At 41.9% G+C, this 27,938-nt stretch overlaps 1 protein-coding gene across 4 annotated transcripts; it reads left to right on the top strand.

The window, feature by feature from the left end:
* Positions 1–752: 752 nt before the first annotated feature.
* Positions 753–27,036, top strand: AKAP8 (A-kinase anchoring protein 8). 4 transcript variants are annotated; one of them, XR_009557172.1, is made up of 14 exons: positions 753–870; positions 2,470–2,508; positions 4,425–4,457; positions 7,992–8,280; positions 9,018–9,531; positions 9,958–10,111; positions 10,455–10,501; positions 10,661–10,697; positions 13,545–13,635; positions 16,899–17,040; positions 17,471–17,564; positions 18,582–18,712; positions 20,912–22,911; positions 24,343–24,480. XR_009557172.1 is itself a non-coding variant. In XM_035104757.2 (14 exons), exons 1-14 carry the CDS (start codon positions 855–857, stop codon positions 24,781–24,783), a joined length of 2,124 nt encoding a protein of 707 aa, XP_034960648.1. In that variant the 5' UTR covers positions 753–854; the 3' UTR covers positions 24,784–27,036. The 4 variants fall into 4 exon arrangements, 3 of the variants coding, with proteins under 3 accessions (XP_034960648.1, XP_034960651.1, XP_034960649.1); XM_035104757.2 differs by having other exon boundaries at positions 20,912–21,007; positions 24,343–27,036; XM_035104760.2 differs by having other exon boundaries at positions 20,912–21,007; positions 22,718–24,489.
* Positions 27,037–27,938: the final 902 nt, after the last annotated feature.

The raw sequence follows: 27,938 nt of genomic DNA, 5'->3' as shown, positions 1-27,938 counted from the left end.
TTATGCCCTTTACCCACAGAAACTTGTCAGGGGAAAAATGCACCTTAGTGATAGAGAATCTACTATTATCAAAATACTATAAAACATATATTTATACTTCCATATGGATGGTGACCTATGCTGTATTGCATTAATTTGTATTTAAGGTGCCACAAGACTGTTTCGCCACAACAGAAAATCATGCCTATCCATCTGGAAAATAACATCTAGAAATTCAGCAGCTGCCTACCTGATTCCACGACAGCGAAAGGCTGCAGGAGTTAAACCAACCAGTCTTTTAACAAAGAGTATTGTCCTACTTTAGAGAGACATCATTTTTAAAGCACGATACCAAACGAGATTTTGCAACAAAAAAATCATTGCCTGCGAAAGGGACAGGAGTGTACCTCGCACCTATTTTTCATCTGCGACATGCATTTAAAAGCACAGGTGTCTGCTAGGGTGGTGGGGAAGTAAGTCACCCTCTTGCAGCTGCCTTCTTTTTTGTGTGCGAGCGAAGGGTTATTTCACAGCACCGCAACAAATGAGATCATCTCTCCGCGGCCACTTCATATCGGTTCATGAGACACCGCGTTGTTTTCTACCACCGTCGCCTCTTATCAATTTAAGCAGGAACCGGAAAATTCTCTTAACGAGCCATTTCAGTTGCTTTAAGAGGCCAGGCCAATGGGAAGGAATTTCACGCGGGGAGGCGGGAGTAGGAGCCGCTCACGGGAAACACGAATGGGCAGGATTTTGAGATCACAACCAATAGAAAGTCAAAAGTCCGCAAGAGGAGCCAATCCACGGTGGGCTCCAACGCCAGCGCAGTGAGGGTTACTCTGCGTGGTCGCAGGTTGACGGAGAGGGAAGCCATGGATCAGGGCTATGGTGAGAGCTGGCGCTGCAGGGGCGGGGGAAGGAACCGGGAAAGCCGGCAAACGCGGGTTAGGCTTCGCTCGGGATAGGGCTCTTTACCTCACCGTGGTGGCTTTTCGCACTGACTAGGCCTGGTGGCTCTCAACCACCTCCGCGAGACACGGGCGGTGTTGATTGGCCATCGGCGCTGCCCCTCTCTGAGATTGGCCTGGCGAATGGAGCTCCTCTTTCTAATCTCCACGGTCTGCGAGAAAGGCGGGACTTGGCCCTATTTCCGAAGACGACACAAAATGGCGTCAAGGCGCCCCCTTTCCTCTGCGCCAGCGCGCGGTTCCTGCACCCCATTCTTCTGCGCGGGGTGGTGCCTCTTCCCCTCCTCCCCCGTGGGTGGGGGTTTTACTTTCGTAGCTTGCCAGCCTGCCCCCTCCTCCAGACACCCGCAGCTTCCTGGGCTTAGCGCTTGGCCCATATACTGTGGAGAAGTCGGTTCTACATCTCTATTAAGAGTTGACAACATCTTCCCCCTCCCTGGCAGGGCTCCTGTGTCTTTAACGGCTCTGCCACCCCTGTAGGTAGCAAGTGAATCCTTTTCCTGCTATGCCGTCGACGCCAGGGGAAGCGTCCGCCTGTTAAAAGGCCTGTGCAACTGTAGCTAGTCACTCACTGTCAATAGGCTTTATCTTCCATGAATTTATCTCGTTGTTGTTTTTAAGCCACCCAAGTTCGCAGCCATCTCTTCTTTCCCATGGAAGTGCCTTCCATCGTTTTAACTATGTGAATAAGTACTTCTTTTTGTCTGTCCTGAATCTTCCAACATTCAGCTTCATTGGACGTCCATGAGTTCTAAAGTTACGAAAGAGGGAGAAAAACTTTTCTATTCCCTTTCTTCATGCCATACGTAATTTTATAAGCTTGTATCATGTCAACTCTTAATCATTGTTTCCCTAAACTAAAATTTCCCAAATGTTCCTAAAGTTGCAATCTTTCACTCCATCCCTTAATTATTTTGGTTGCCTTTTCTGAACCTTTTCCAAATCTACAATATCGTTTTTTGAGATGAGGCAACCAGAACTGTACACTGTATTCCAAAGGCAGTCACACCATAGATTTGTATAAAACAGCATTATGGGGTGGTAGTTTTACTTTTAGTTCCTTTCCTAATTTTGTTGGATTCAACAGGGTGTGCATACAGTCTGGTATCTGCAGAATGTGCAACGGGCAGGGTCTGAAGATTAGGGGTGATTTACTGTGAATATGATAATTTTGTCATCTTTAAATGTGAAACGAAACCCCTAGCTTAGTGGTATGTCTGAACTGGGAGCTGTGGTTTGTTTTGCTCCAAACAAGCCACTGTCTTCACCCACAGTTTGTCCCTGGCTTACTGATCATACTGTAGTTTGTTTCCCTTGTGTGCTGGAGAAGGCAGGCAAAATGGATAAGATTGGTGCTTTCACAGGAAACCACTAACTACTGTAAATTGGCATGTTTGAGTAGTCACATTTTCACTCAAATTGCAGCTGCTGTATGTGAAAGTAGTTAACAGAAAGTGTCTGGGAGGGGAGAAGTTAATGTGCGTTTCTGTGAGTCAATGAGTCAATATTTCTCTTACAGGTTATAGTTCCTGGGGTACTGAGGCCACCAGTACTCAAGGTAAGTCATGATCTCCTAAAATAAAAAGTTTAGAAAATAAACCTTAACCTTAAGAATGTTGTGTAAGCTCAGGCCTAAAAAATGTCAGGCTGCTGCGAAGGAATCAGGACTCAGAGATGTGGAGAATAGGAAAGTAGAAACATTTATTTATTGCAGGCTTGCAACAAACAAAATAGCAATAGGACACAGCAAGTTGGGATCCCAAAAAGCTGGCCCTGAACACAATTTCCCTTTGACCTTTATACTCTAGGGCCAGTCCCAACAGCATAAAACATCTAATTAGGTTGGCCAGTTTAGAACAAAGAGCTACCAATGAACGTGGTCAAGGCCCATTCCGTTTATCATTTATGAACAATATTACCCCATCCTAGATTAAGTCACCCCTGAACCAAATTTGGGGCATCCGGGATTACTACATGCTATACAATCCATATAAGGCACATCCAGGGGTTACAGTGACCCAGTAAATTGCGAAAAGATGTACTTTTATCCCAGATTCTAGTATCCTGCTAGAAAAGGATGCACCTCTGTCCCAGATTCTTACATTCAGCATCTTATGAGGCAAACCTCAAAAAAAAAAAACCCCTCTGTGTGAGCTCACGCCTGAGTCCAGCTGCCACAGAGAGAAGCCAGGTGGTTTCCAACATAGGTGCATTCCCATTCCAAATACAGTTACAATTATTGATGCAATTACAATTAAACTTTGGTAAATATTAGAAAGCAACATAATACATAAAAAGATACATAAAAGATACTTCATCAATGCATATACAATCATTTGCCACACAGCGTGGAAATACATAGCCCACTTCTTGAAACATCCGTCCTTATCTAATGTTCTTGAAACATCCATCTAATGTTCCAGGCGTCCTGCCAAATGTAAAGACAAGACATACTGGACAAGAGCATAAGAGCATTCTTATACCAGGTGGTGTATATGTAAACAAGGAAAACTTACTGTCATAGAACCAGCCTCTCAGCATCTCTAGTAGGCAAAAGAGAAGACAGAGAAGATGATTTTAAGAAGGCATTGACTTACAGTGGTGCCTCGCTTAACGATTGCCCTGCTTAACGAAATTTCCGCTTAACGAAAGGATTTTTCGAGCGGAGGTTGCCTCGCTAGACGAATGCGTTTTCGTCTAGCGAATCGCGGTTTCCCATAGGAATGCATTGAAATTCAATTAATGCGTTCCTATGGGCAAAAAACAATTCGAAAAAAATTCAATGCATTCCTATGGGACTCGCTAGACGAATTTTTTCGTTATAAGAAAAGACCCGTGGAACGAATTAAATTCGTCTAGCGAGGCACCACTGTATACCAGAAATACAGACATGGCTCATTTCCGGCAGTTATGTACCTGAAAAGTATAGGCCCGTACCTGGAGGCCTACACTCACTCACATCAGTTGAGCATAAGTATGTATATAAATAAATATGCTTATCTTAAGCATGGGTCACAAATAATATTTTTTAAAGGTCCTGAGCAGCCTTGAACTTCTACTCTGGGGACCGTATTTTGAGAGGATTTTATTTTGTATAGGGCATGTCCAATGGTTTTAGCTATTTGTGCAACTACTGTAATTTCCCCTTACCTCCCCCTCTGCAGCCCCCATGCACTCCTGAAATCTGCTCCAGAGGGTTGGGTGATTCTAGAATAGATTGAGAGGTGTGGGTAGAGGAGAGGAAGGGGAAGTCCTCTGGTATGATGGTGGATATTGCCTATATACCTATCTGCACTTAACTCTTTAACTCATCACTTCTGTTTTATTGTCTTGCTGTCAAATAACTAAGTCATTGAAAATTGTTTTAATTTGCTTGCCTTATGAACATCAAGTGAAAGAACTTAATCTGTGTTGTGTTAACATTGCTTTGATTGACGTGTTTAATGTAAAAGTAAACTTTTGTCTCTTTAAAAGGTGGCTATTCAACAAATCCAGCAAGTTGGCAAGGTATGGGTTTTACTTGCAGTACTATCTTAAGTATTTTGCCAGTTTGTTTTCAGAATTAACAAGAATAAATGACTGGAACATTTAGAGGCATTATATAAGTTACCGGTAGTATTTGAATTTGCATCACTCCTCCTAAAGCCAAACTTGGCTCCAGAGTTCCAAAAACTTTGTAGCCAAAAAAGGGCCAGTGAGTATCAGCATGCTTAGGGGAACCCATAAGTTTGCAAAAGCACAGACATGTTTAAAAAATCAAAACAATCTGGGTGGATCCCTCAAAAGGCCCAGTGATGGCTGAGCATGCTTAGTAGTTACATAATCTTAATTGTTGGCTGTGGGGATTGGAGGAAGAGGGAATGGAAGTGGCTAAGGAAGGGAGGCTTCAAAACTGGCAGGAATGCAAGAGAGGCTAACCGAGAGAGAAGGGAAGTTTAGTAGGAATTTGGGAGAGTGGAAGCTGAGCATTATATTTATACTTACCCCCCCCCAATTCCCCTTCTTTCCCTTCTACGTCCAGTGGATGGAGAGAAAGGGGTGGAGGAAGAGATAAGGGACCCCTGACCATTAGGTCCAGTCATGACCGACTCTGGGGTTGCGGCACTCATCTCGCATTATTGGCCGAGGGAGCCGGCGTACAGCTTCCAGGTCATGTGGCCAGCATGACAAAGCCGCTTCTGGCGAACCAGAGCAGCACAGAGCAGGAAACACCGTTTACCTTCCTGCTGTAGTGGTACCTATTTATCTACTTGCACTTTGAAGTGCTTTCGAACTGCTAGGTTGGCAGGAGCTGGGACCGAGCAACGGGAGCTCACCCCGTCATGGGGATTCGAACCGCCGACCTTCTGATCGGCAAGCTCTAGGCTCTGTGGTTTAACCCACAGCGCCACAAAAACAGCACAAAGAACCATTTCATTGTAAACCAGGGAATAACCTATTCACACATTGAAAAATTATTCTTAATTAGACCCAGGGTTAGAAACGAGAGCCTCTCATAGAAATCATTGGAGAAATCCAATATTTTAATATAGCTGCTAATTGACAAATGAAGCAAAGTTGAAGGGAGAACAGGAGGCAGAAAGTTACAAGAGGAGAAAATGAGAGCCCATGGTGGGGCAGTGGTGGGGAGCAGAAGGGGGACAGTGAGGGGGCCTTGGCCTCTTCTGAGGAAATCGGAACTTTAGGCAGTCCTGGGTATGTTTCTGTCCTGATGAGAATATATAATCAGGTACTATTCTTCCACAAATTAACCCCTTCAATCCTGAGCAAACAGTCTCATCAGCCACAAACTCAGGTGAAACACATACACACTGAAATAATCTGCAGAATTTTGCTGCAGGATTCAACTTGTAGTATATAAAACAATGTGTGATACAGGTCTTGTAGTGTTTTTAACTTTTATACTGCTCTTCTTTCAAGGAACATGAGGTAGGTTAAATTTGCTTTTATAGAAGAAAAATGATAATAACAACACACCTAAAATCTTCACCTCTTGAATTGATCTAACCAGAGTGGGCACATAACTAAAGCAATGATCTCCTGCAACGATTTTGCAAAGTTTTTTGCAGATAAAGTCGCTCAGGTTTGGGAAGAGGTAGACTCCACCGTGGGAGCAGGGCCGGGGCGGGAGAGTGCTAGAGTCCTGTCTAGTCTAGTTGCGTGGGATCAATTCCAATCTGTTACCTCCGAGGATGTGGACAGGCTGCTTGGACGAGTGAAACCAACCACCTGCTTCCTTGATCCTTGCCCATCCTGGCTTATAAAAGCTAGCCGGGAATGGCTAGGCGATGGGCTTCGCAGGTTGGTGAATGCTTCTCTCTGTGAGGGAGCCTTCCCAGACCTGCTAAAAGAGGCGGTTATTAAACCGCTTCTTAAAAAAACATCTTTAGATACGGCCAACTATCGCCCAGTCTCAAATCTTCCATTCTTGGGCAAGGTGATTGAGCAAGTGGTTGCTGAACAACTCCAGGCACGCCTGGGAGAAGTGGACTATTTGGATCCCTTCCAGTCAGGATTTAGGCCTCATCATGGGACTGAAACTGCCTTGGTCACACTGGTTGATGATCTTCGGCTGGCTAGGGACAAAGTTGATAGCTCTTTCCTAGTTCTGCTGGATCTCTCAGCGGCTTTTGACACCATCGACCATAACATCCTTCTGGACCGTCTAGAGGGGTTGGGAGCTGGGCGGGACTGTCATACAGTGGTTCCGCTCCTTCTTCCTGGGCCGTGTTCAGAAAGTGGTGGGGGGGGATGAGTGTTCGGACCCCTGGGCTCTCACTAGTGGGGTGCCTCAGGGCTCTGTCCTCTCCCCCATGCTTTTTAACATCTACATGCGGCCGCTGGGAGAGATCATCAGGGGGTTTGGGCTGGGTGTTCATCAGTATGCGGATGATACCCAGCTCTACCTCTCTTTCAATCAGAACCAGTGAAGGTCCTGTGTGAGTGCCTGGAGGCGGTTGAAGGATGGATGGCGGCTAACAGATTGAGGTTGAATCCTGACAAGACAGAAGTACTGTTTGTGGGGAACAGGAGGCGGGCAGGTGTGGAGGACTCCCTGGTCCTGAATGGGGTAACTGTGCCCCTGAAGGACCAGGTACGCAGCCTGGGAGTCATTTTGGACTCACAGCTGTCCATGGAGGCGCAGGTCAATTATGTGTCCAGGGCAGCTGTCTATCAGCTCCATCTGGTACGCAGGCTGAGACCCTACCTGCCTGCAGGCTGTCTCGCCAGAGTGGTGCATGCTCTAGTTATCTCCCGCTTGGACTACTGCAATGCGCTCTATGTGGGGCTACCTTTGAAGGTGATCCAGAAACTACAACTAATCCAGAATGCGGCAGCTAGACTGGTGACTGGGAGTGGCCGCCAAGACCACATAACACCGGTCTTGAAAGACCTACATTGGCTCCCAGTACGTTTCCGAGCACAGTTCAAAGTGTTGGTGCTGACCTTTAAAGCCCTAAATGGCCTCGGTCCAGTATACCTGAAGGAGTGTCTCCACACCCATCATTCATCCCGGACACTGAGTTCCAGTACCGAGGGCCTTCTGGCAGTTCCCTCGTTGCGAGAAGCCAAGTTGCAGGGAACCAGGCAGAGGGCCTTCTCTGTGGTGGCGCCCGCCCTGTGGAACGCCCTCCCATCAGATGTCAAAGAGAAAAATAGCTACCAAAATTTTAGAAGACATCTGAATGCAGCCCTGTTTAAGGAGGCTTTTAATGTTTAATAGATTATTTTATTTCATTTTTCTGTTGTAAGCCGCCCAGAGTAGCTGGGGAAACCCAGCCAGATGGGCGGGGCATAAATAAATAAATAATTAAATAATAACAATAATTATTATTATTATTTATTATTATTTATTATAATATAATAACTCTTCATTGGTCTTGTGGCAGTGGACAGTGATGGCCTATTAATGTTTGTATCTGAAAGTGTTTTTCAAGTGTGTATGAGTGTTGGCTTTGGTGACGGTTTCCATAGATAAGATCGACACTTGAAACTCAGAGCCCCCCTTTTTACTGTACTATTGTATTTCCTTTTTTCCAGGCTATGAAGGCTATGATTATTACAGTGCCCAAACCAGTAGCTCTACTACACCTGCCCCATACAATTATGATACTGCCAGTGTTGCTGCAACTACCTGGGACACTTCTAAAACTACCGACATGACAATGAGTGATGAGATGGGCTCTCGAATGCCAGTTGTAAATTACAGTACTGGGGCAGTGGGCACAGAAAACTCTGACTCCATTATATCAAAAATAAACCAGCGTCTGGATATGCTGTCAAAGGAAGGCAGCGGTGGTCCTGGGGAAGGCATGGAAGATCAGGGAAGGTAAAGTAAAAATTCTCATCTCTGAAAAATGTATTTCTAGTTCTCAATTGAACTTTAATTCATTAAAAACAAGAATTGATAGAACAATATTCATTACTTGATATGTAGTTGGTAGCTTAACATTGGTACCGTTAAACAAATGCTATAGTTTCTGATGACAAAGCTTTCATGCAAGAGAAGGCAACCTGTTGAAGAGAAGGTCTGCTGCCTTCTCTTGTTGAGGCATCAGCTATCAGATGTGTGCCACAAGAGATTTTCAAACAGGGTTTTCATAATAGTGCCTTGAAACCACATAGAAAATACATGCTATATGACTTGCATAATTTTTAAGGGTCCCTGACTGTCTAACAAGGCTGTTGTTTTCTTCTACTTCTGTTGTAGAATGTGTTGCTCCTTATTCCAGTACAGTGAACATATAAAGCTGTTTTATGCAGGGTCAGATGCTTGATCTATCTAGTTCAGTGTTGTCTTCTCTGAATAGGAGCAGCTCTCCAGGCTCTTTGGTAAAGGTCATTCTCAGTGCTGTTACTTGTATTTTTTTACCTGGAGATGCCAAACTTTGGAACCTTCTGCATGCAAAGCATGTACTCCACCACTTAAGTTATTTCCCTTTCTTTGTAGAGAAGCAAATAAACTTTCAGAGGGCCTCCAGCATAGGTTTTATCTGTGCCAAGTCTGTTCAGACTACCTGTCAAGTCCTCTATAACTACTGACTGAATTCTTTGCTTGTAATACAGCTCTTTCAGATTTGAGTCTTATGAGTCCTATGACTCTAGAGCATCAGTGCCTGATCGTGACCTGTACAGAACCACCTATGACTATAATGAAGTTGGATCAGATCGGAATGATTCCTTTGGAGGCCGCTATGATAATGTTGGTGACCGCAGAGATCAGCCCCGCAACAGAGGAAACAACTATGGCTTTGCCAGAGGGAGGGCCCAGAATCGAGGGCACCTAAACACTTTCAATCGTGACCACTTCATGCCATCAAGTACAGAACGGATGTCTGCACAATGGAATGAGATGAATTACATGGGTGGAAGGAACATGGAAGGGCCTGGACCCAACCGGCCTCCATCACTATTTTCCCAAGCACTCGTCCCAGAGTATAGAGATTATGGTGATTATGGAGACTATGGAGACTATGGCAACTATGGGGATTATGATTACGGCATGATGGGAATGCAAGGAATGGGAATGGGAAGGTTTCCTGGGAACATGCCCTATGGCTTCAACAGATCACGTGGCAGAGTAAGTTTAGCCACTAACCTTAGGAACTCTTACATTTATAGCTGTTTCAGTAGTTGTAAATCGTCAGATTGGTTCAGTGATTAACAACAAGATGGTCTTATTTTTATGTAGGATGTTTAATATAACACCATTTATTTATTTATTTATATTTTTCATTGCAATAATTGGAAGTGATATTGACAGAATAGTGATGTTTTTGTTTTATTGGAACTAAGATGAAATGCTTGAAAAAATGCCTGCTTGTGAGGTAGCGAAAAATGGGTGTTCCTTGGGTGCATGGGTTGGGCTATATTCTTTACTAAGGAAATGCATGAAATGTATTTTTGTTGAAGAGGACATTTATAGCAGGAAACTAATGCATTCTGGGGTTCCTGGCAGGTGCTGACAAACTGGCCAAGCATGTATTGCTCTCTTTTTTCTTTCTAGCCAAAGAGGAGACCATTCCGTGGTCGTTTTGGTGGGCATTCAGATTTTGAAAGTGGATTACGCAAACGGAAGCATTCCCAAAGTGGAGATGAACCAGACAGCAAACAGACAAAGATAGAAAGTGAAAGAGATTACTCTGACAATGGTGACAATGGTAATGTTTTGATTTTGTTACACTAGGGACTAGTATCCTGTTTTCTCATCCTTTGCTTTGCTACCAACCTATTTGTCTTCTAATTATTTATTAAATAGGTCATTATAAATCCTACTTCTTTGATGTGCTACTATAAAATATAGTACCATTACAATTCACCAAATAAATAAAGGACCTGCATCTCAAGATGGAGAAGAGTTGGGAAGTGTATGCTAGCAAGTAAATTTCTCAGCAAATGGGAACCAGACTTCCATTTTAAATGATCCCAGAAGAGTGCTATGTTTAGACTGTAAAATAAAATGAACTTTTCACAGTAGTTGAATGGTGTCTTGTATATTGACAGATAATGGTGAAGGAGAGGACAAATCAGGAGATGAAAGAGATAAAGGTGTAAGTAACTTTTTCAAAAGTATCTGGATTTTCAGAAGTGATCATTTAAAGTGATGAATGTTTTGGATTACTGACATTCTAATGCAGCATATTTTACATCGAACTTTTAAGAGATGTAGAATTAATTACTTTGTGTAATCCCTCTCTCTTTTTTTAAAGGAGCATGAGAGAAGCAATGAAGATCTAAAGAGGAAAGGTAGGGTTTAATTCATTTGGCAGGCCTATATTCACTTCCCACTTGGTTTAATCCGAGTGGAAACTCATGCTCTAGAGCAGATTATGGGGGCACATGAGGGATTGTGGAGTGGGTAGGAATTCCATTCTGATCTTCTATGTAGGCCATTACAGTGGTACCTCGGGTTACAAACAGTCCTGCTTATGAATGCTTTGGGTTACGAACTTCACAAACCCAGAAGTAGGTGTCCCGGGTTGTGAACTTTGCCCCGGAATATGAATGCAATCCGGGGCCACGGGAGGCCTATGTAGGGAATGCGCGCCCCAGGTTAAGAACGCTTTGGGTTAAGAACGGACTTCCAGAACGAATAAAGTTTGTAACCCGAGGTACCACTGTAGATGCAACTGGCTAAAATTTATTTGAACTCAAAAACTTGTAACATCAATATTAACGCCTTAGGGGAGATAGTATTGTAGCATTCATGTATCTTCCTTAGAAGGAGTGACTGACCAGATGTCTCTGAAAACTGAAAATATTACCTAAGATCTTCAGCTTTATTTTTTTCCCTTTTAGTTTTCTTGCCAATATTCAACAAATTAGTGATAATTCCTGTTTTAAAGCCATCTAAAGCTGATAGTCATCACTGCATCATGTGACATTGAATTCTATAATATATTAATTGGGTAAATAAATACTATACTCTAAAATCTACTCTTTTCAGTCCCAAGCTCTAGCTCTAGCATTATCTGCATATTATGAGCTTGTTTTTGTAACTTAGTATGGATGAGTGAGGGTTCCAGAAGAAGAGAGCATGGCTGCTGGACTCCTCACCTGGTCGTCTTCTGCTGTGCTGCCCTGAGCTAAGCTATAGTTTGCCCTAGTGTATCATCTGAACCTGGGCTTGTGGTTTGCAAGGTGTAAACCTAAGAACAAATCTTTATTACAGTTTGCGCTTCATATGGAGCAAGGCAAACCACAAGGCTGAGTTTGGACAACATTCTAAGCTGGACCATGGCTTAGGCCTGTGCAGTGCAGCAGCAGCAAAGTGGCTGAAACCACCTCTCATATAATCGTAGAGTTGGAAGGGACCCCAAGGGTCATCTTGTCCAACCCCCTACAATGCAGGAATCTCAGCTAATACATCCATGACAGAGATAGAGACCCTGTAGACAGTACATTCACACTATGCCCATTGGTTAGCTTAGTTTGAAGTAGGCCTATGTAAACTGCCATCCCTCTGAACTTTTAATTCCTTTTATTTGCTAAATACCTTTAACTCTTTAGCTTTCCCCAGCTTTGTAGGGGATTCAGCTCTTGATCATGGATGCTCATTCCTTTACCTTCCGCAGTTTTGATACCGTTTTTGAGATGAGTCAAAAACATTCCTTTAAATATGGCCTTGTTGCAAACTTGAATAATACTCTTGATTCTTACTATGTTCAGTACATCCATAATAATTTGATATCGTTTGCCCTTTACATTGCTGCAGCTCATTGAGTTGATTCTTCCAGGAGCTTTCCACAAGAACTCCAAGATCTGTTTTGGATAGTCACAGACAATTTTGACTTCCTCTTGTGAAGATACCCTTTTTAAAATTAAGTGTGCATCACTTTGCACTTAACACTGAATTTCACATGCCATTTTGCTGTTTGTTCATTGTCCAGTAACCAATTTCCGTTCCGTGGGCCATTTGTTTAGCTTGATAGAAACATAAAGAAAGATATTAGTGAAATGTATACCGGTAGGTATACCCAGATGTTTCAGCACATCTCCGATGTATTTCTTAAGTTATAGTGTATGTTGTATTGTTGAAACATACATTACTATTTTTGATACTACATTGTTTCAATTTTCTGCTTCTGTTACTGTTTGTTTATTATAACATATTTATTATGTATCTCTTGTCTTCCTAAGAAGCTCAGAGAGAAATGTTAGTGTCCATTCAACCTGTGATTGAGATTGACTTGTCCAAGGCAACCCAGTGAACTTCAGAGTTGACTAGGGATATGAGCTTGACTGTTCCCCACACCACCTTCTTCCACTGCACTAGCTAAGAACCATTCAGAGGACTGACATAAGCGTGAAGACCAGGGGTCCCCAGACTACGGCCCGCGGGCCAGATGCGGCCCAATTGACCTCCCAATCTGGCCCGTGACGACCCCCGCTGCCCGCTCTTGCGGCGCGCTGCGCGGCGGCACCATTCCAGATCTGAAAAAAATCGCCGAAAATCGTTTCTGCGTATGGGCCTCTCCCGACCCAGAAGAGGTCATTTCCGGTGCACTTCCGGGTCGGGGGAGGTGCACTTCCGGGTCGGGGGAGGCCCATACGCATGCGCACAAACAATTTTCGGCGATTTTTTCGGCCTGGAAGCACGCCACCGCGCCAGTAAATGGGTGTGCACATGCGCACTGGCGCACACTCCCCCACCCTCCGGCCCACTGCGTGCACACTCCCCCGCCCTCCGGCCCGCCGCGCGATCGGCGCAGCGGGCACCAGCCCAAAGGCGGGTAAGTCTGGGGACCCCTGGGGACGACTAATAGAAAGCAGTTTCACTGTGGCAGTATTTCTTATGAGAATAGCCCTCATGCTTATGTTGTATATCATGGAGGAGGCTATGGCTGTGTTGGAAAAGTGCAATTTAATGAATAATGTAAATAATATTTGTGAATTACACTTGCCTTATGAAACACTGATAGAGGTAAATGCTTTTTATTGCCCTCACATGGTAGATTCTTAATTGACCTTTAGAAAAGCAAGTCAAGGAAAGAGGAGAGAGGGGATTAGAAGTAAAATATTTTCATCCCATGACATTGTAATGCAGATGAACGTTAGTTCTTAAAGAACTGTCTTAAATTTAACTTTCTGTAGCATCTGGTGATGGCATTGATGATGATGAGTCAAAACAAAGAAAAGAGAAGCAGAGGCAGAGGGATCGAATGCGTGATCGTGCTATGGACAGGTAACTGAACAGATCAGAACTCTTACATCTTTAAACATCTTTGGCTTAAAATTCATTTTCACTTAAATTCCTGCTTCATACATGAAATTAAACCCACATTATATCTAGCCTTTCAAAATATGGTTGCAGTAATTGAGAACATTCTGTTGTTTCTCCAGGAATATTCACTAAAGTTTATTGGGCTGTCTCTTTATTTTATTTCTACTACTGTACCAATCTACAAAAGTAATTTTTTTGCTGCCACACTGCAAGTTTGCTTTCCAGCTCAAGGAAAACAAATGGCTCTTGCTATGTAAAATTTAGTTTCATACATTGTCTTTTAAATTGCTAATAAAATGTACAAATAGTAACAATGTGAAAATATAGTTGTGAACTGTTGTTTTGGGCTACCTCATTGAAAAGGTAGTGTAGAAATTAATAATTTAATCAAAATAATGATTGCTTAATGGTAGCCAGCTGAGGTTCTATAGGACTTGCCCATGCCAGTGTTTTATGTGACTCCTCTTTCCTCCTTTACCCACTTCCAAAATTCTGTATTTATGAAAATGTAAATACTTCATCTTGCATCCCATACATGTCTACAAGGCTGATTATATCTTTTGGTTGTTTCCAGATTAAGTAGGCTTGCTCAACACATTTTTTCCTGCTGCCTCCCTTCCAAAAAAAAAACCTTGTCCATAGAACTTAGGAGGGCCTATCAAACTGTGGACTATTTCCTCTGAGACTGCAGTTGTTGTTGTTGGTATCCATCTGTCTCAAGGGGGGGAAACTTGTAGGGCAGTGTATATGAAAGTCCCAGACAACAAGTCCTCCCTCTCAGCATAGGGGCAGGGGAATTACCCTATTTTGGGAAGAGAAATTTTGAACTCTTCCAGCAGAAGATTCTTACAATTTTATGGTGATTTCCCCCCTTCTCACTGCCATTTTGGGCACAGCCCACAATGTTTGGTAGATCAACCCAACAGTCTAAAGATTTGGGGGAGGGAGTTGTAAGAGGGAGGAGGGGGAAGGCAAGTACAGTTGTGCAAGCTTGCCTCCCAGTTTAATGCATTAAAATTATATAAATGAAAGGTTGATAGTTAAGACAATGTGGATTGGGTTTATTTAATATTTTAGATGACAACCTTGATTACATTCTGAATAGGAACCTTATAAGCATTGTTGTGCTAGCTAGAAGGCTTGAAATACCTTTGCATTGAAAGTGTCATCACCAATTAATGTCTGGCATATGGTATCAAAGGCCTTGGAAACTAACTTTAATGGACAAGCTCATGAAACATGCCTGCCTCTTTTTGGCCAACCATATACTGACATTTTCATTAAAAACTATCTATTCATAACTTATGCCAATGTTCAACATTTCCACAACCTCATGAGTTCTGGTCAGATGTTTTATCATCACTTCATAGTTACTCCAGTACGGTATAATCTTAACTATTTTTTTGCCTTACTCCTGGATCTTTATTGTTTCTGTTTTTCTGTTTGTACCCTTGTTGCCTCTGTTATATCTTGGCCCCCAGTATGTACTTACATTCTTTCCTGTTAATATTACTCTACTCAAAACCAGTAAAGTTAACTAACTAAAATATATATGGTTGGAAGCATGAGTTGCTTTTTCTATCAAGTAAAGAGATCACCTCCAGAGGCCTCTGCTTCATTGCAATGGCTTGAGGGCAAATATTTATCTCATGATGGGAGCAATGCCAGCCAGCTGAGAATTGATATGGAATGCTACTCATTATTGATCCAGAGAAGATTCCAACGAATAGTTAGCAGAGCAAAAACTTAAACACGTTGCAGGATTCCCAAAAAAGTAGACCGAAGGCAATTGTCTTTTATCCAGCAGAGCTTTGCTGCTACTGAAGGCAAATGCACATAATGGTCACAAATCCAATACATTCAGGATTGGCACTGTCCATAAGAAATCCAGTTGCAGCAGACTTAACTTAAACTTACAATAACTTATAATAAGTCTACAACCTTAACTCTAAGCATACTACCTACAGAATACCAGACCAGAAGGAAGAGAGATAGAAAGTGAAACCCAGGCTCCTTCTGGCTTTACTATTGTAGTCAGCATGACCTTGACCAGGGGTCCCCAAACTAAGGCCCGGGGGCCGGGTGCGGCCCAATCGCCATCTAAATCCAGCCCGCGGACAGTCCGGGAATCAGCATGTTTTTACATGAGTAGAATGTGTCCTTTTATTTAAACTTCATCTCTGGGTTATTTGTGGGGCATAGGAATTCGTTCATATTATTTTTCAAAATATAGCCCGGCCCCCCACAAGGTCTGAGGGACAGTGGACCGGCCCCCTGCTGAAAAAGTTTGCTGACCCCTGACCTTGACTGAAAGAGATAACAGTACCAGTTTAAGCTAGCTGTACTCAGCTTCTCTGAAGGAACAACCCAAACAACCTGAACCTTCTGTTTGTTTGTTTTACACAGAGACCCTCTTGAATTAAGTAGAATAGGAAAGATCTCTACACATCAGATCAATACTTTCTGCACTAAGAAACGCAATTGTACACTGCCCTGTGTACTGCCTGGCGAATCCTAGTTTCTAATGCTATATGCAAATATATGTAATTCTGTAATACAGGCAAATACTCTTCTTGAAGGCTAATTGGTTATATCAACTAATATTGCATTTCAGTATTTCCATAATTGTGTTTGTGTGTTTGTGGTTTATAAGGATGGCACTTCAGTTTGAGAAACTTTAAAACTGTATTGCCTAGAGTAGTTTTGTCAAGGCAAGTCCCCCCCCCCAAAAAAAATTCTCCTTTCCATGTGTGTGTGGCCTGGAGGCATGGGTAGAGGGAAAAGAATGGTTGATGGATTACATGAATCAAGCAGGGGTGTGAAGGATGTCCAGAAGGTTTCATGTCTTATGCTGTTTTATAAAACTTGGTTTAAATGTATGGTTTAAATGTATAGTGTATGGAAACCCGTGTTGATAGAACCTAAGAATTACAACACTCTGGTGTTGTGTGATGAAAACTTACATTGTTAATGTTGTGATATTGCTGTTATAAGATAATTTCAAAACATTAGTAAACTCCAGATGAAAATAGATTATAGCAAAGTTATGCATAGTTTGCTATAATAAACAGTGCAACCGTAGATTGAAGCAGCAAAGGAATCTGGTAAACAGAAAGTTTCTTAGGTTCTGTTAGGACAGTAGTTGAGTTTATGGTATTTATTTTTCATGTATTGAATTTCATAAATAATGTGTATTAAAAATCAAATTCAATGCCTTCCTTTAGAATCCAGTTTGCTTGCTCTGTATGTAAATTCCGAAGCTTTGATGATGAAGAAATGGAGAAGCATCTACAGAGCAAATTTCACAAGGAGGTCCTGCAATACATTGGGACCAAACTGCCTGACAAGACTGTAGAATTCCTGCAGGTATGCTTATTTGGGATTTTAAGTTGTGATCAAAAACAACTATTAGGTAACTTAACTGCTTCTGCTATCCAGTAATTGGGATTAATGCCCAAAGAATTGCTAGTGGTTATTCTTGTAAGTTTTTCTTAAACTAGGTATTTTGTCAAGTTACTGTCAAGTAATTTGTTACATGCAGCATGCTTCTAGATAGCAGTGTCTAACTGGTTGGTCGTTAGGACTTTCAGCTGATGAGTCCCACCGAAACGTGTAAAGGAAAGATTGAAACAGAACTGTTAAGAAGCAGTTACCCAGCGAACTACATAGTGATTGGAGATCACTAATCTGAGTGATTACTGTATGGTTCCAATGTCACCTCTAGCTGGACTTTTTACTCAGTTTTGGAGACAGTGACTTAACTGATTACTCATATTTTCTCGCTTACAATCCCCAGAAATATATAGTGAACAGAAATAAGAAAATTGGGAAGCGCCGACAAGAGCTAACAGAGAAGGATGGTACAAAACAAAAACCTGATCCTTTCAAAGGTAAGTGGAACACTATTAAGAATTCTCAACCCACCACCTAGAAAGTACAGTGCAGAAATCTCAACTAAAGCATCCATGACAAATGGCCATACAAACTCTGCTTAAAAATCTCCAATGAAGGCAAGTCCGCCACCTTCTGATGGAGTAGGTAGGCTGTTAACTGTTGCTGTGAGGAAGAGAGTACCCAGTTGTTAAGAGCAGAGATGTTTCAACCAAAAAACAAGGTAATAATAATAATATAATGATACATTTTATTTATACTCCGCCCTTCCCAGCCAAGACCAGGCTCAGGGCGGCTAACACCAAAAATGAAACAATTAATTAAGATACAACTTAAAAACAAGATTAAATACAACATTAAAATTAAAATGCAGCCTCATATGGAAGGAAAAAGAGAAAGTGGGGGAGGGGATCAAGTTGGTTCCAGGCCAAAGGCCAGGCGGAACAACTCTGTCTTACAGGCCCTGTGGAAAGAAATCAAGTCCCACAGGGCCCTGGTCTCATGAGACAGAGCGTTCCACCAGGTCAGGGTCAGTGCTGAAAAGGCCCTGGCTCTAGTTGAGGCTAATCTAACTTCCTTTGGGCCCGGGACCTCTAGGGTGTTACTATTTATGGACCTTAAGGTCCTCCGCAGGGCATACCAGGAGAGGTGGTGCCGTAAGTACGAGGGTCCTAGGCCTATAGCCATTGCTGTAATAATTCCCCCTATATTTGGGTCATGTTGCGCTAGGATCTTATAGGGACAGACAAGCTAATGCTTGTGAGGAGTTTTGTGGTAGCAGCTGGGTTTTTTTAATGACATGACCATTATTGCTGTAGTGAGTTTTCTGCATTGGCCATTGAATTATCTTCTAGTTTCTATGACTAACTGTTTCTTAGTTTGTATGCTTAAAATGATTAATGTAGCCAATTGGTGGGAATGGTGTCAAAACAACTGCTTGAGAAATAACATACTACAGCATTTTAATAGTTTATGTTCAGTTGTGATGCATCTAATTTGTGTTTGTACCATTTCAGGAATTGGCCAGGAGCACTTTTTTAAAAAGATAGATGCAGCTCATTGTATGGCTTGTGATATGCTAATTCCTGCACAACATCATCTTCTCCAGAGACACCTGAGGTCTGTTGATCACAACAGGAATCGCAGAGTAAGCAGTATTAGTATTTTCTTTATGATTGATTAATGAAGTGCAATGATTTAGAAAGCAGTCCATGTGTGGAAGTCCCAGAAACTGCATGGGGCTTACTCGCTAGTGTGTTTAGTAATGCAGGCTTTGAAATTCTTAGATTGAATGCTATTCCATACCTGACACTTTTTTCAAATCTGGGATTTGCTTCTCAATTGCAATTGAAAACTTATTTATGAAGGCATGATTAACCTGCTTTTTGGTTGCTAATACATGATAGTATAGTATAGGTAGAATATATTTCTTTGCAGTTTTTCATTCACAAAAATGGCAAAGCAGCTTACAAACAGTAAATAACAATAACATAATGAAAAATCACAATAGCAACATAAACCATATAGAATAATGAACAAATCATCAGTAAAACAATTACAAACCATCAATAAAACATTTACAATCCATAAAACACTTAAGAAAACAACTCAAAAAATAAGCTAAACAGCACGATTACAGTGGTACCTCGACTTATGAATGCCTCGACTTCTGAAAGTTTCGACTTCTGAAGTCCACTAACCTGGAAGTATTTTTGTTGCGCGTGCGTTCTGCGCATGTGCAGAAGCGGGGTGCATGGTCTGCACATGCGCAAAATCGCGCTTTGCGCGTGCGCAAAATGAACGCTTCGACTTCCAAAGTGCACCGCGGAACGGATCGCCTTCGTAAGTCTGGGTACCACTGTACTACAAAAAGCATATTATAGGATTCACAGCATTCATAATCTATAAAACAATATTAGCAACATTAGCAAAATAGCAATTAAAAGTAATCTTAGGACTGATTAATTCATATACACCCTCACCACCTCCATGACTCATAATCTTCCACTCTATTCAGTTCACTAAAGGACACATAAACGTAATGCCTTTGGGAGCAACTCCATTCTGAAGGCTCTTAGAGCTGGAGGGTGGGGCAAGGCATTGCCTGATGGCCGTCATAAAGTTTCTCTCCCTTTTTTCCGCCTATGTCTGGGACTCAACCTAAGTTATTTCACTATATAGGAAAAGCAAGTGCAGGTGATTTGTATGCCTTCTGGGTGAGTCATGGCTCTTAGCTTAAGGCCATGAGTATCTCTTTTCCAAAAATGAAAACTATCGGACCACTTTTGTGAGGTTTCAGCAAAGTATTCTTTTATGTGCACTCTACTTTTAAAAAGTACAAATAATATGCATGGTTTTTCCAGTTCGAGAGATCATAATATGACACCTGTAGCTACAAAAGAGAACTTCAATAAAGTATGAGTATGGGTAAAGTTACTGTGCTTGATTTTTCCCTATAGTCCCTGAAAGACTTAAGTCTGTGATAGGGCTAGGAACAGGGATAGGGCTAAGTGATAGGCAGAATAGAGAAATACATAGGCTACATAGACTACACCTACATTTGATAAATGCTTGAATAGTTTGATGACACATGTGTAACTTGCCATGTTAAAATTGAAACTTGGATATAATGGCTTCTACTTCGGCCTGAAGGAAAATTTAGCCAACATATCTTCATTGTGTAGGAAGAGAAGGTGCAAATTGGTTCTGTTCTTATGCAGTATGTATTGAAGTTTCCCTTATGAAATATCAGTACAGTAAAGTCAGCACCATTAAATCTAAACAGTTGGATAAAAGCACTATAGAAACTTCGTATCAGTTTTGATTACACTTCTGATAGTGAAATAAGCCCACTTTGGCAGTAAAGATGCCCAAATAAATCTACTAGTTCATATAAAGCATATCATTTCCTGTCCTATGCTCATTTTTTATAAACTTCCATCATTTTGATTACCTTGTGTTAGATCCAGAGTTGTCCTTCTGTTCATGGAAGCTATTCCATTTGTTGAAGGGACTGCAATCCAGCAGAAACCACTGCTGGAGGAAGAACTGGGGTTGGTTGTTGTTGTTGTTGTTTTTAATTTTCTGGAAAGACTCCAAATCTAGAACAAAACCCTAGCTCCAGCATTACGTAAGTTGAAAATGCCTAGGCAGAAGCATCACCAGGAAGTCTATGGCAAGAGCTTTTCACTGACCCTATTTACTCTTAAGTATTTTTTCTTTTACAAAGTCTTGAGTGCATAGTGGCACAAAAGTGATGGCTGTAAAATAAGGAAGATAACCAGAATTGCAGCATGTTTATTTTGTATTTAGGCATCATATTGACTTGTGTTTCTACACTTCCTAGATGGCAGCTGAACATTTCAAGAAGGCTAGTTTCCACGTAGCTAAGAGTGTTTTGAATAGCAAGCACATTGTGAAAATGCTAGAAAAGTACCTCAAGGTAAGTAAGCAGGATATTTTGTGTGTAGTCCTGCTTTTTCACAGAGCAAGAGCGCAGGAGCTTCAGCCTGGCCTCAACAGAGCATTACAGTAATATTGCTGAGTGTGCTGCATGTGTCTTTTCACATAAGATGGAGGGAAGCAAAGTTATTTCTTTGCTTTCTTATGCATAATCTGAACCTTGAGTAGTGTCTTCCTCTGTAGCATTCACTCCCACTCCTCCCAGATGTGTTGGATACTCATACTAGCAGACACTGGCTGTATTCACACATTACACTAAACTGTAGTTAAAGGCTTACAATGAATGCATGTACAGGTCTCATTCACTTCTTCCCGAGCAGTGCAAGCAGAAGCGAGAAATGGCAGTCCCTGGTTTAGCATTATGTCCAAACCTGGGGTCATGGTTTATTTCACTGCAAACAAATCATGATTAAGGAACCAAGAACAAACCTTGGATTCACATTGATTTGCTTGAAGTGAAACAAACCACAATCCCAGTTTCAGGCATAATGCTAAACTAGGGATCTGCATTTTTATGGCAAACCATTTACTGTGGCTTACTGTGATGTGTTAACGTGGCCAGTATATAACAAATTTCTAGCTGCTTACAACTAGATTAATTAGCAAAATAAATGCTATCCTCAGGCTACCCTCTGCTAACGATGTAAAATATAGCTGTGTTGAGGGGGAGCATTGTGCCCTAAGCACTGCTTGAAAATTAATCTGGTTAGTTGAGAAAAAGCATTTTTTTCTTGCTCACAGCATGGAATGGACTTTCTTGAGTAGAAAGATAATGCTGAAAATGAGTTTTCAGTTTTCATGTTAAAGAAAATAAACTTGGGAACATCATCCAAAGTCAAAGCAAATTTTTGTTAGTCCCAATGTTATTCCAGATATGACTTGTGGGAGAAAGTTGACTTCAGGTGATCTGATCTCAACTGTTGGGCAGTGCATGACATGAGTGAGACAGGGCCTCTCCAAAATATTTTGCTATGGCTCTGTAAATCAAACTAGCCTTTTACCCTGCTGAGCATGGAAAAGACGCCACTTATCTCCAAAGCAGGGGTGTGACGAGCCAAAAATGGGAAGAGTGGTAGCCTAGATGAGTATTTGCAGGTCATGTGGAGACTCCTGTGTGACCATTGAGGGTTTGCTGATGTAGCATACATGGTCATATGTAATTGGTGAGTTCCACTTTTGATAGGAAAACCTGCAGCCATCTGACCAGGTGAAGATGAAAAGAAACAAGTTTGGCTGCTCCTATACCTGGGAATCCAGGAGTATCCCAAGATTCAACAGGACCCTCTCATGGCAAGCATAACTAATGGGGGAGCAGATATTGTCATTTCCTCTACATGTCCGCTCTGTCCCTATGGCAACACTTCGGTCTTAACCAGACTGAGTTTCTGCCAATTAACTAGTCTCTGCTAGGCAGACACTAGAAAAACTGAGACTCTGCTCTCTGGGTCCAGTGAAAAAAATTAAGCTGAGCACATCAGCTTGAAGTTGACACTGATGGCCTATTTACTGAGGCTGTGTTCCCCCAGCGGCCTCTCATACACGTTGAACAAGAGGGGTGACAGAATAAACCCTGCGTAGCTCGCATGAGAGAGCCCTTGGGGCAGATGAGCAGTTGCCCAGTGCCACCCTCTGGGATCTCTCGGAGGAAAAAATGGAACCACTCAAGCGCAACTCCGTCTACCCCTGCTAGGGTCCGCAGGTGCCTCAGCAACACCTCATGATCAACAGTATCAAAGGCTGCCGACAGGTCTAACAGAATCAGCATGGACACCTGAACTTTGTCCATCAGCAGGAGGAGATCTTCGACCCACCCAGCACAGTCTCCGTACCATACCCAGGTGCAAAACCAGGCTGAGAGGGGTGAAGGAAATCTGAGGATTCCAGGTAATGCCAGAGCTGCCCCATCAAAAATCTTCTCAGCACCTTCCCCAAGAAAGAAAGGCTGGAGGCAGGGTGATGCAGTTGGCATCAAGAAATTATTCTTGAACATCGGCATATTACTTCCTCCCTTAAAGGATGCTGGCACCTTGCCCTTCCTGAGGAAGCTTTTGACTTTGAATCCCCACCCCTTTAACTGGCGATTAATGGACACATCCAAATCGCGGGGTAGAGCCTAGAGCTCTGAAACCACAGAACATCAGTGAATAAAGCTGGTTGGCTGATTTTCAGTCAAAGAAGATGGCGCTACTTGTCTTTCACCTGCATGGATCTTCTTTCATGGAGGCAGTTAGTCTCTCAACTGGGTCATAAAATATAAATGTTTAGTTGCTAGGTGCAGAAATCCTTGGCAATACTGTATCTGGCCCAATTTTTGTGGGTTGGAACTGCATGGATATAGATGGAAAAGCAGGACCCCAGAAGAGAACTTGGAACTCATGTGTCTCATGAGTATTGGGGTTCAGAAATTGTCACTTTCATTTGATCAGGATAAGGGCTAGATTTCTGTATTGGCATGCTGCCTTTCTGTTGTACATCAGTTGCAGGTCAGCCACGAGTGATCCACAAAAGCAGGGTGGGGTGAGGGAGAGAATGGTTTTAACCCCCGTACATGACAGGCATTGGTTTTGAGAATCAACAGAACAACACTAGTGTGTCTGCTGTTTCCATATTGTGTTTCCTTTAATAAAGAACAGAAATTCTAGCAAGAGCAAAAGAGCACTGGCCCTGATATGGTCAGTGAGAAGCCATGACCTCAGTCTGAATGAGTTTAGTGTGACTGCTGTATGAGTGGTTCCCAGTACAGTCATCCCTTAGGTTTCTTGGACACAAAGAGTGTTCTGCTTAATGAGATCACAAAAATGTATGAGTACCCATCATTGGTTTATAGCCATATGTCAGCATGTAGACTTGCTAGTGTTGAATAGTGTGGTAAGAGAGCTGAGCACTTCATAGCTGTGATGTAACTGGGTGTTTCCTAAAAACAGTTTCTGCCTCTAAGCTGAAGGCTAAAAAGGTGTGTTGAAAATTATTTAAGATTCCACTGGATTTTTCTGTTGTGGAATTACATCTCTTGATGCTACAACAAATATACTGCAGCAAAGTGCATTCCAATCTTACTCCTGTGAGGCAGACACATTGTCAGCTTTCCAAATAGTACCATAGGCTTTAGGGTGCTGGCAGGCACATGTGAAAGAATTTAGCAAAAATGTAGTCTGTTAAGTAGTTTGAGGCAAGAAAGGCTATTGTGCTTTGAAGTGAGGGTGCTCAAATTTCAATCACTCAGTTGCAGACTTCTGCATTCTAGGTATGAGGCTGTCTAAGGGAAGTTCAGACAATTTTGTGAGTCAATAATAATATGCTTCTTCCCTTTGTCAGGGTGATGACCCATTTACAGATGAAAACATTGACCAAGATGTTGTTGACTCTGGAGCCTTAGAGGGAGCAGAAGGTGAAAAGTCTACAGAAAGTGCTGCAGTAGAGAGAAAAGAGAGTGCTGCAGATGAGATCACAACCACGGAAGTCAGTGAAACTGCTAAAGCAGAAGGGGATGAGAGAGCTTGCTCTACTATAATCTTTTCTGAAGATAAATCTGCGGAGGAGCAGGAGCAGGAAAAAGAGAGAATCAAGCCAGTAGGAACAACAGAAGGACTGTCTGCCCATCCTCAAAGAAGCCTTGAAGTGAGAGCAGCAGAAAGCCAAGTGGAGGAACAAGAGCATTTGGAGATGGGAGAAGGGAACTCCACTGAAATGGCAACAGCTGAAAATAGTGACATCAAGGAAGAACCAGTTATTGTAGCAAATGCAGAGCTGCCATAGGAATGACCATATAAATGATTGTATAAATTGATTGTTTGAAGATGATTTTGTCTGGCTTAGCTGTATAATCTCTCCCCACATACACCCTGGGGGGGGGATCTTATGTCAGTGCAGTACCTGTATGTGCATTTCTAGAGTGCTGCCAATTTTGTTATTGATTTGAAGAAAGGAATTCATCTATTCTGTTACGGAAGCAGTCTTGTGCTTCATTGTTGTATGGAGAATGAGAAGTCTAATTCACTTTTAGGTTGGAGGGTGTGCAGAAGGCTGTATATTCTCCAAGAAAGATTTGGTGACTTATTCATTGTGGAATGAACAACACTATTTGAAAAAAACAAACAAACACCAAAGTTGTTAATCATTCCGCTCCTCCCAGCTGTTCATTTTTCAGTATTGAAGGAATATAGCTTAATTTGGAAATGAAATTTCCCCTCTTTATGAAGGTGTAGATTAGTTAAGTCTGTGTGTTTTTGCTTGTGAAAATGTTTGCTCATTTAAGTTCTTAAAGAAAAGACTTGCTGCCTTGAAAACTGTTACTTCCTTTATCTAGTTTGCAATATTGCATGAAAATAGCATCTGTAACTTGTTTTTAAGCACCAAGATGATTGTGTGTCACACTGGGGTTATCGTTTCTACTGAGCACTATTTCAGATTTTCTGGATAGCAAGCTGCAACTTGTACATTATGCTGCTACAGAGGCATAGCCTAAAGGAGAAAAGTCATACCACCACTGAATCTCCATCCTCATAATAAAAATCACAAATGTATCATTTATGGAGTGAATTGCCAAATACTGCCCTGCGAGTATTGAAGCAGTACCAAGACCAGCAAAATAAAAGCAGATTTGTGAGTGTTAGGATTGATGTGCATAGTATAAAGCTTTAAGAGTGAAATGGAGCACTATTTTTAAAGAAAACAACAACCCCAGTATTTTGTCTTAGCAGTTAAATAAACTTCTGAAACTGAAAACTAGTATCTTACATTTAGTTGGCTCCAAAATATGTGCTGTCTAACAGTGTGGTCACATTATTGCTCATATGCTCTTCTAACTGACTGCTGTCTAGGACACACATCCCACACATGCTAATGCTAGAGCTGCTATACAAGGGAAATAAATTATCTCTGCTGTGTGGTTGAAGGAGAGGAATAAATATTAATTCCAGTTTCTATATCAAAAGCATTCATTGATAATCAGGGTGAGCAGTGAGGTAGTCGGGCTTGTGGCTGATACCAAAGGTTCCATACCAGGGATCGTTAGGAAATTAGTTGAAAATAAAACTGCAACCACACTTTGAGTACTGCATACAGTTCTGGTTTCCTCATTTCAAGATATTATAGAGCTGGGAAAAGTTCAGAAAAGGACAACCAAAATTATCCAAGTCCAAAAGTTACAGCATTCAGGGCTTTTTAGTTTAGAGAAAAGCTGGGGTATGATTTAGGTGTATAAGATTATGCATAGTGTGGAGAAGGTTGGCAGAAAGTTTATCATCATACTAGAATCCAGGGTCTCCTTATGAAGTTATAATGGAAGATTCAGTACAGAAAAAAATAATTGTGCTTCATACAGCACAAATAACTGGAACTTGCTCCCACAAGATGGAGTGATGATCTCCCCCATGGATGGCTTTAAAAGAGAATATGACACATTCAACTGAATATCCCACTCTTTTGATTTGATACTACTTGGAAGTTATCTTTCCATTGACACTTGGTGGCAGAGCACATGTTTTCGCACACACAACAGCCCAGATTCAATCCCTGGTATTTCCAGTTAAATGGTTCAGTCTCAGCCAAGGCTCTGGAGGGCTGCTGCAAATCAGGAGGCAGCACAGTACTACATGGACAAATAGTTTGACCTGGTATAAGGAAGCTTCCTATATGAATATTGATACCATTATTTTTAATTCATGCAACTTCCCATTCTTACATTTCACCACAAATTGTTCTTTTTCAATCAGCACTTTAATGGTTTATCACTGAATAAAATGAACGGTAACAATGGAAAGTTTGCATGAAGGACTTGCCAATTAATACATGACAATCAGGTTGAGATAGAAGAGTGAGCAATCCTCTCTTAAGTAGCTGCAGCAGTCTAGTAATCGGTCAATTCCCACTTCACATTAAGGAGTAGTAATTCCTGCCCCATATTCAGGGCAGCTTTTGCATCTATAACAAAATCATCTTTCTAGTTACAGGTAGGTGTTGGTCTGAAGTAGCGGAAACAAAATAAATTCCTTCCAGTAGCATCTTAGAGACCAACTAAGTTTGTCATTTCTATAATGACAATGACAAACTTAGTTGTCTCTAAGGTGCTACTGGAAGGATTTTTTTTTATTTTGTTTCAAAATCATCTTTGTGCAGTTGAACCTTGAACAGTAGACATTCTCATAGCAGGTTATACAGGTTAAAACAGGTCCCTGCCAAAACAGCTGGTACTCTACTGAGACTAAGCTTGCCTGTGCAGATACAGTACATGATTGGCATGCCTGGGATGAACCATTACTTGTTCCCCCTCTCTTTCCTACCTCATTAATGTATGCATTCCTATCTAATCCACCACCACTGTGTTTCTGAGTAGACATGACAGTCCTCTTATTTGTACACTCGGGTACAAATAAATTAATGGGGCTTATTTATTGCATTTAGATCCCTCCTTTCCTCCAAGGAGCTCAATGTTTTCTTCTTCCCCATTTCATATTTCCAATAGCCCTGTGAGATAGTTGGGTCAAGACAGTGACTAGTCAACGGTCATTCAGTTTAGTGTGACTGCTACTGCTGCACACATTTTTTGGCCGGGTTGGGACTTGAAACCTGGTCCTAATCTGACTGACACTCGGGGCTTTCCCCCCCAGCCAGAACTCACTTCCAGCACCTCTCAGGTGGGTGCCATTGCTATAAGAAACAAGGGAGGCGTTTGTGGTGCGTTCAAGCCCCTCTTTATATATAGAAAAATAGCACTGTTAACATTCTAACCCAGGCATCCCCAAACTTCGGCCCTCCAGATGTTTTGGACTACAATTCCCATCATCCCTGACCACTGGTTCTGTTAGCTAGGGATCATGGGAGTTGTAGGCCAAAACATCTGGGGGGCGCAGTTTGGGGATGCTTGTTCTAACCACTACTCCAGCTTACTCTCAAGTAACTGGATGTAGGAA

The sequence above is a fragment of the Zootoca vivipara genome, chromosome 2 (genome assembly GCF_963506605.1).
Source record: "Zootoca vivipara chromosome 2, rZooViv1.1, whole genome shotgun sequence".
NCBI lineage: Eukaryota > Metazoa > Chordata > Lepidosauria > Squamata > Lacertidae > Zootoca > Zootoca vivipara.
This window is presented reverse-complemented; position numbering and strand designations above follow the sequence as displayed.

Coding starts and splice junctions, on each gene's coding strand:
- AKAP8 (XM_035104757.2), top strand. Junction 10,502..10,660: donor GAGATGAAAGAGATAAAGGT/GTAAGTAACTTT, acceptor CTTTTTTTAAAG/GAGCATGAGAGAAGCAATGA. Junction 18,713..20,911: donor ATCACAACAGGAATCGCAGA/GTAAGCAGTATT, acceptor TACACTTCCTAG/ATGGCAGCTGAACATTTCAA.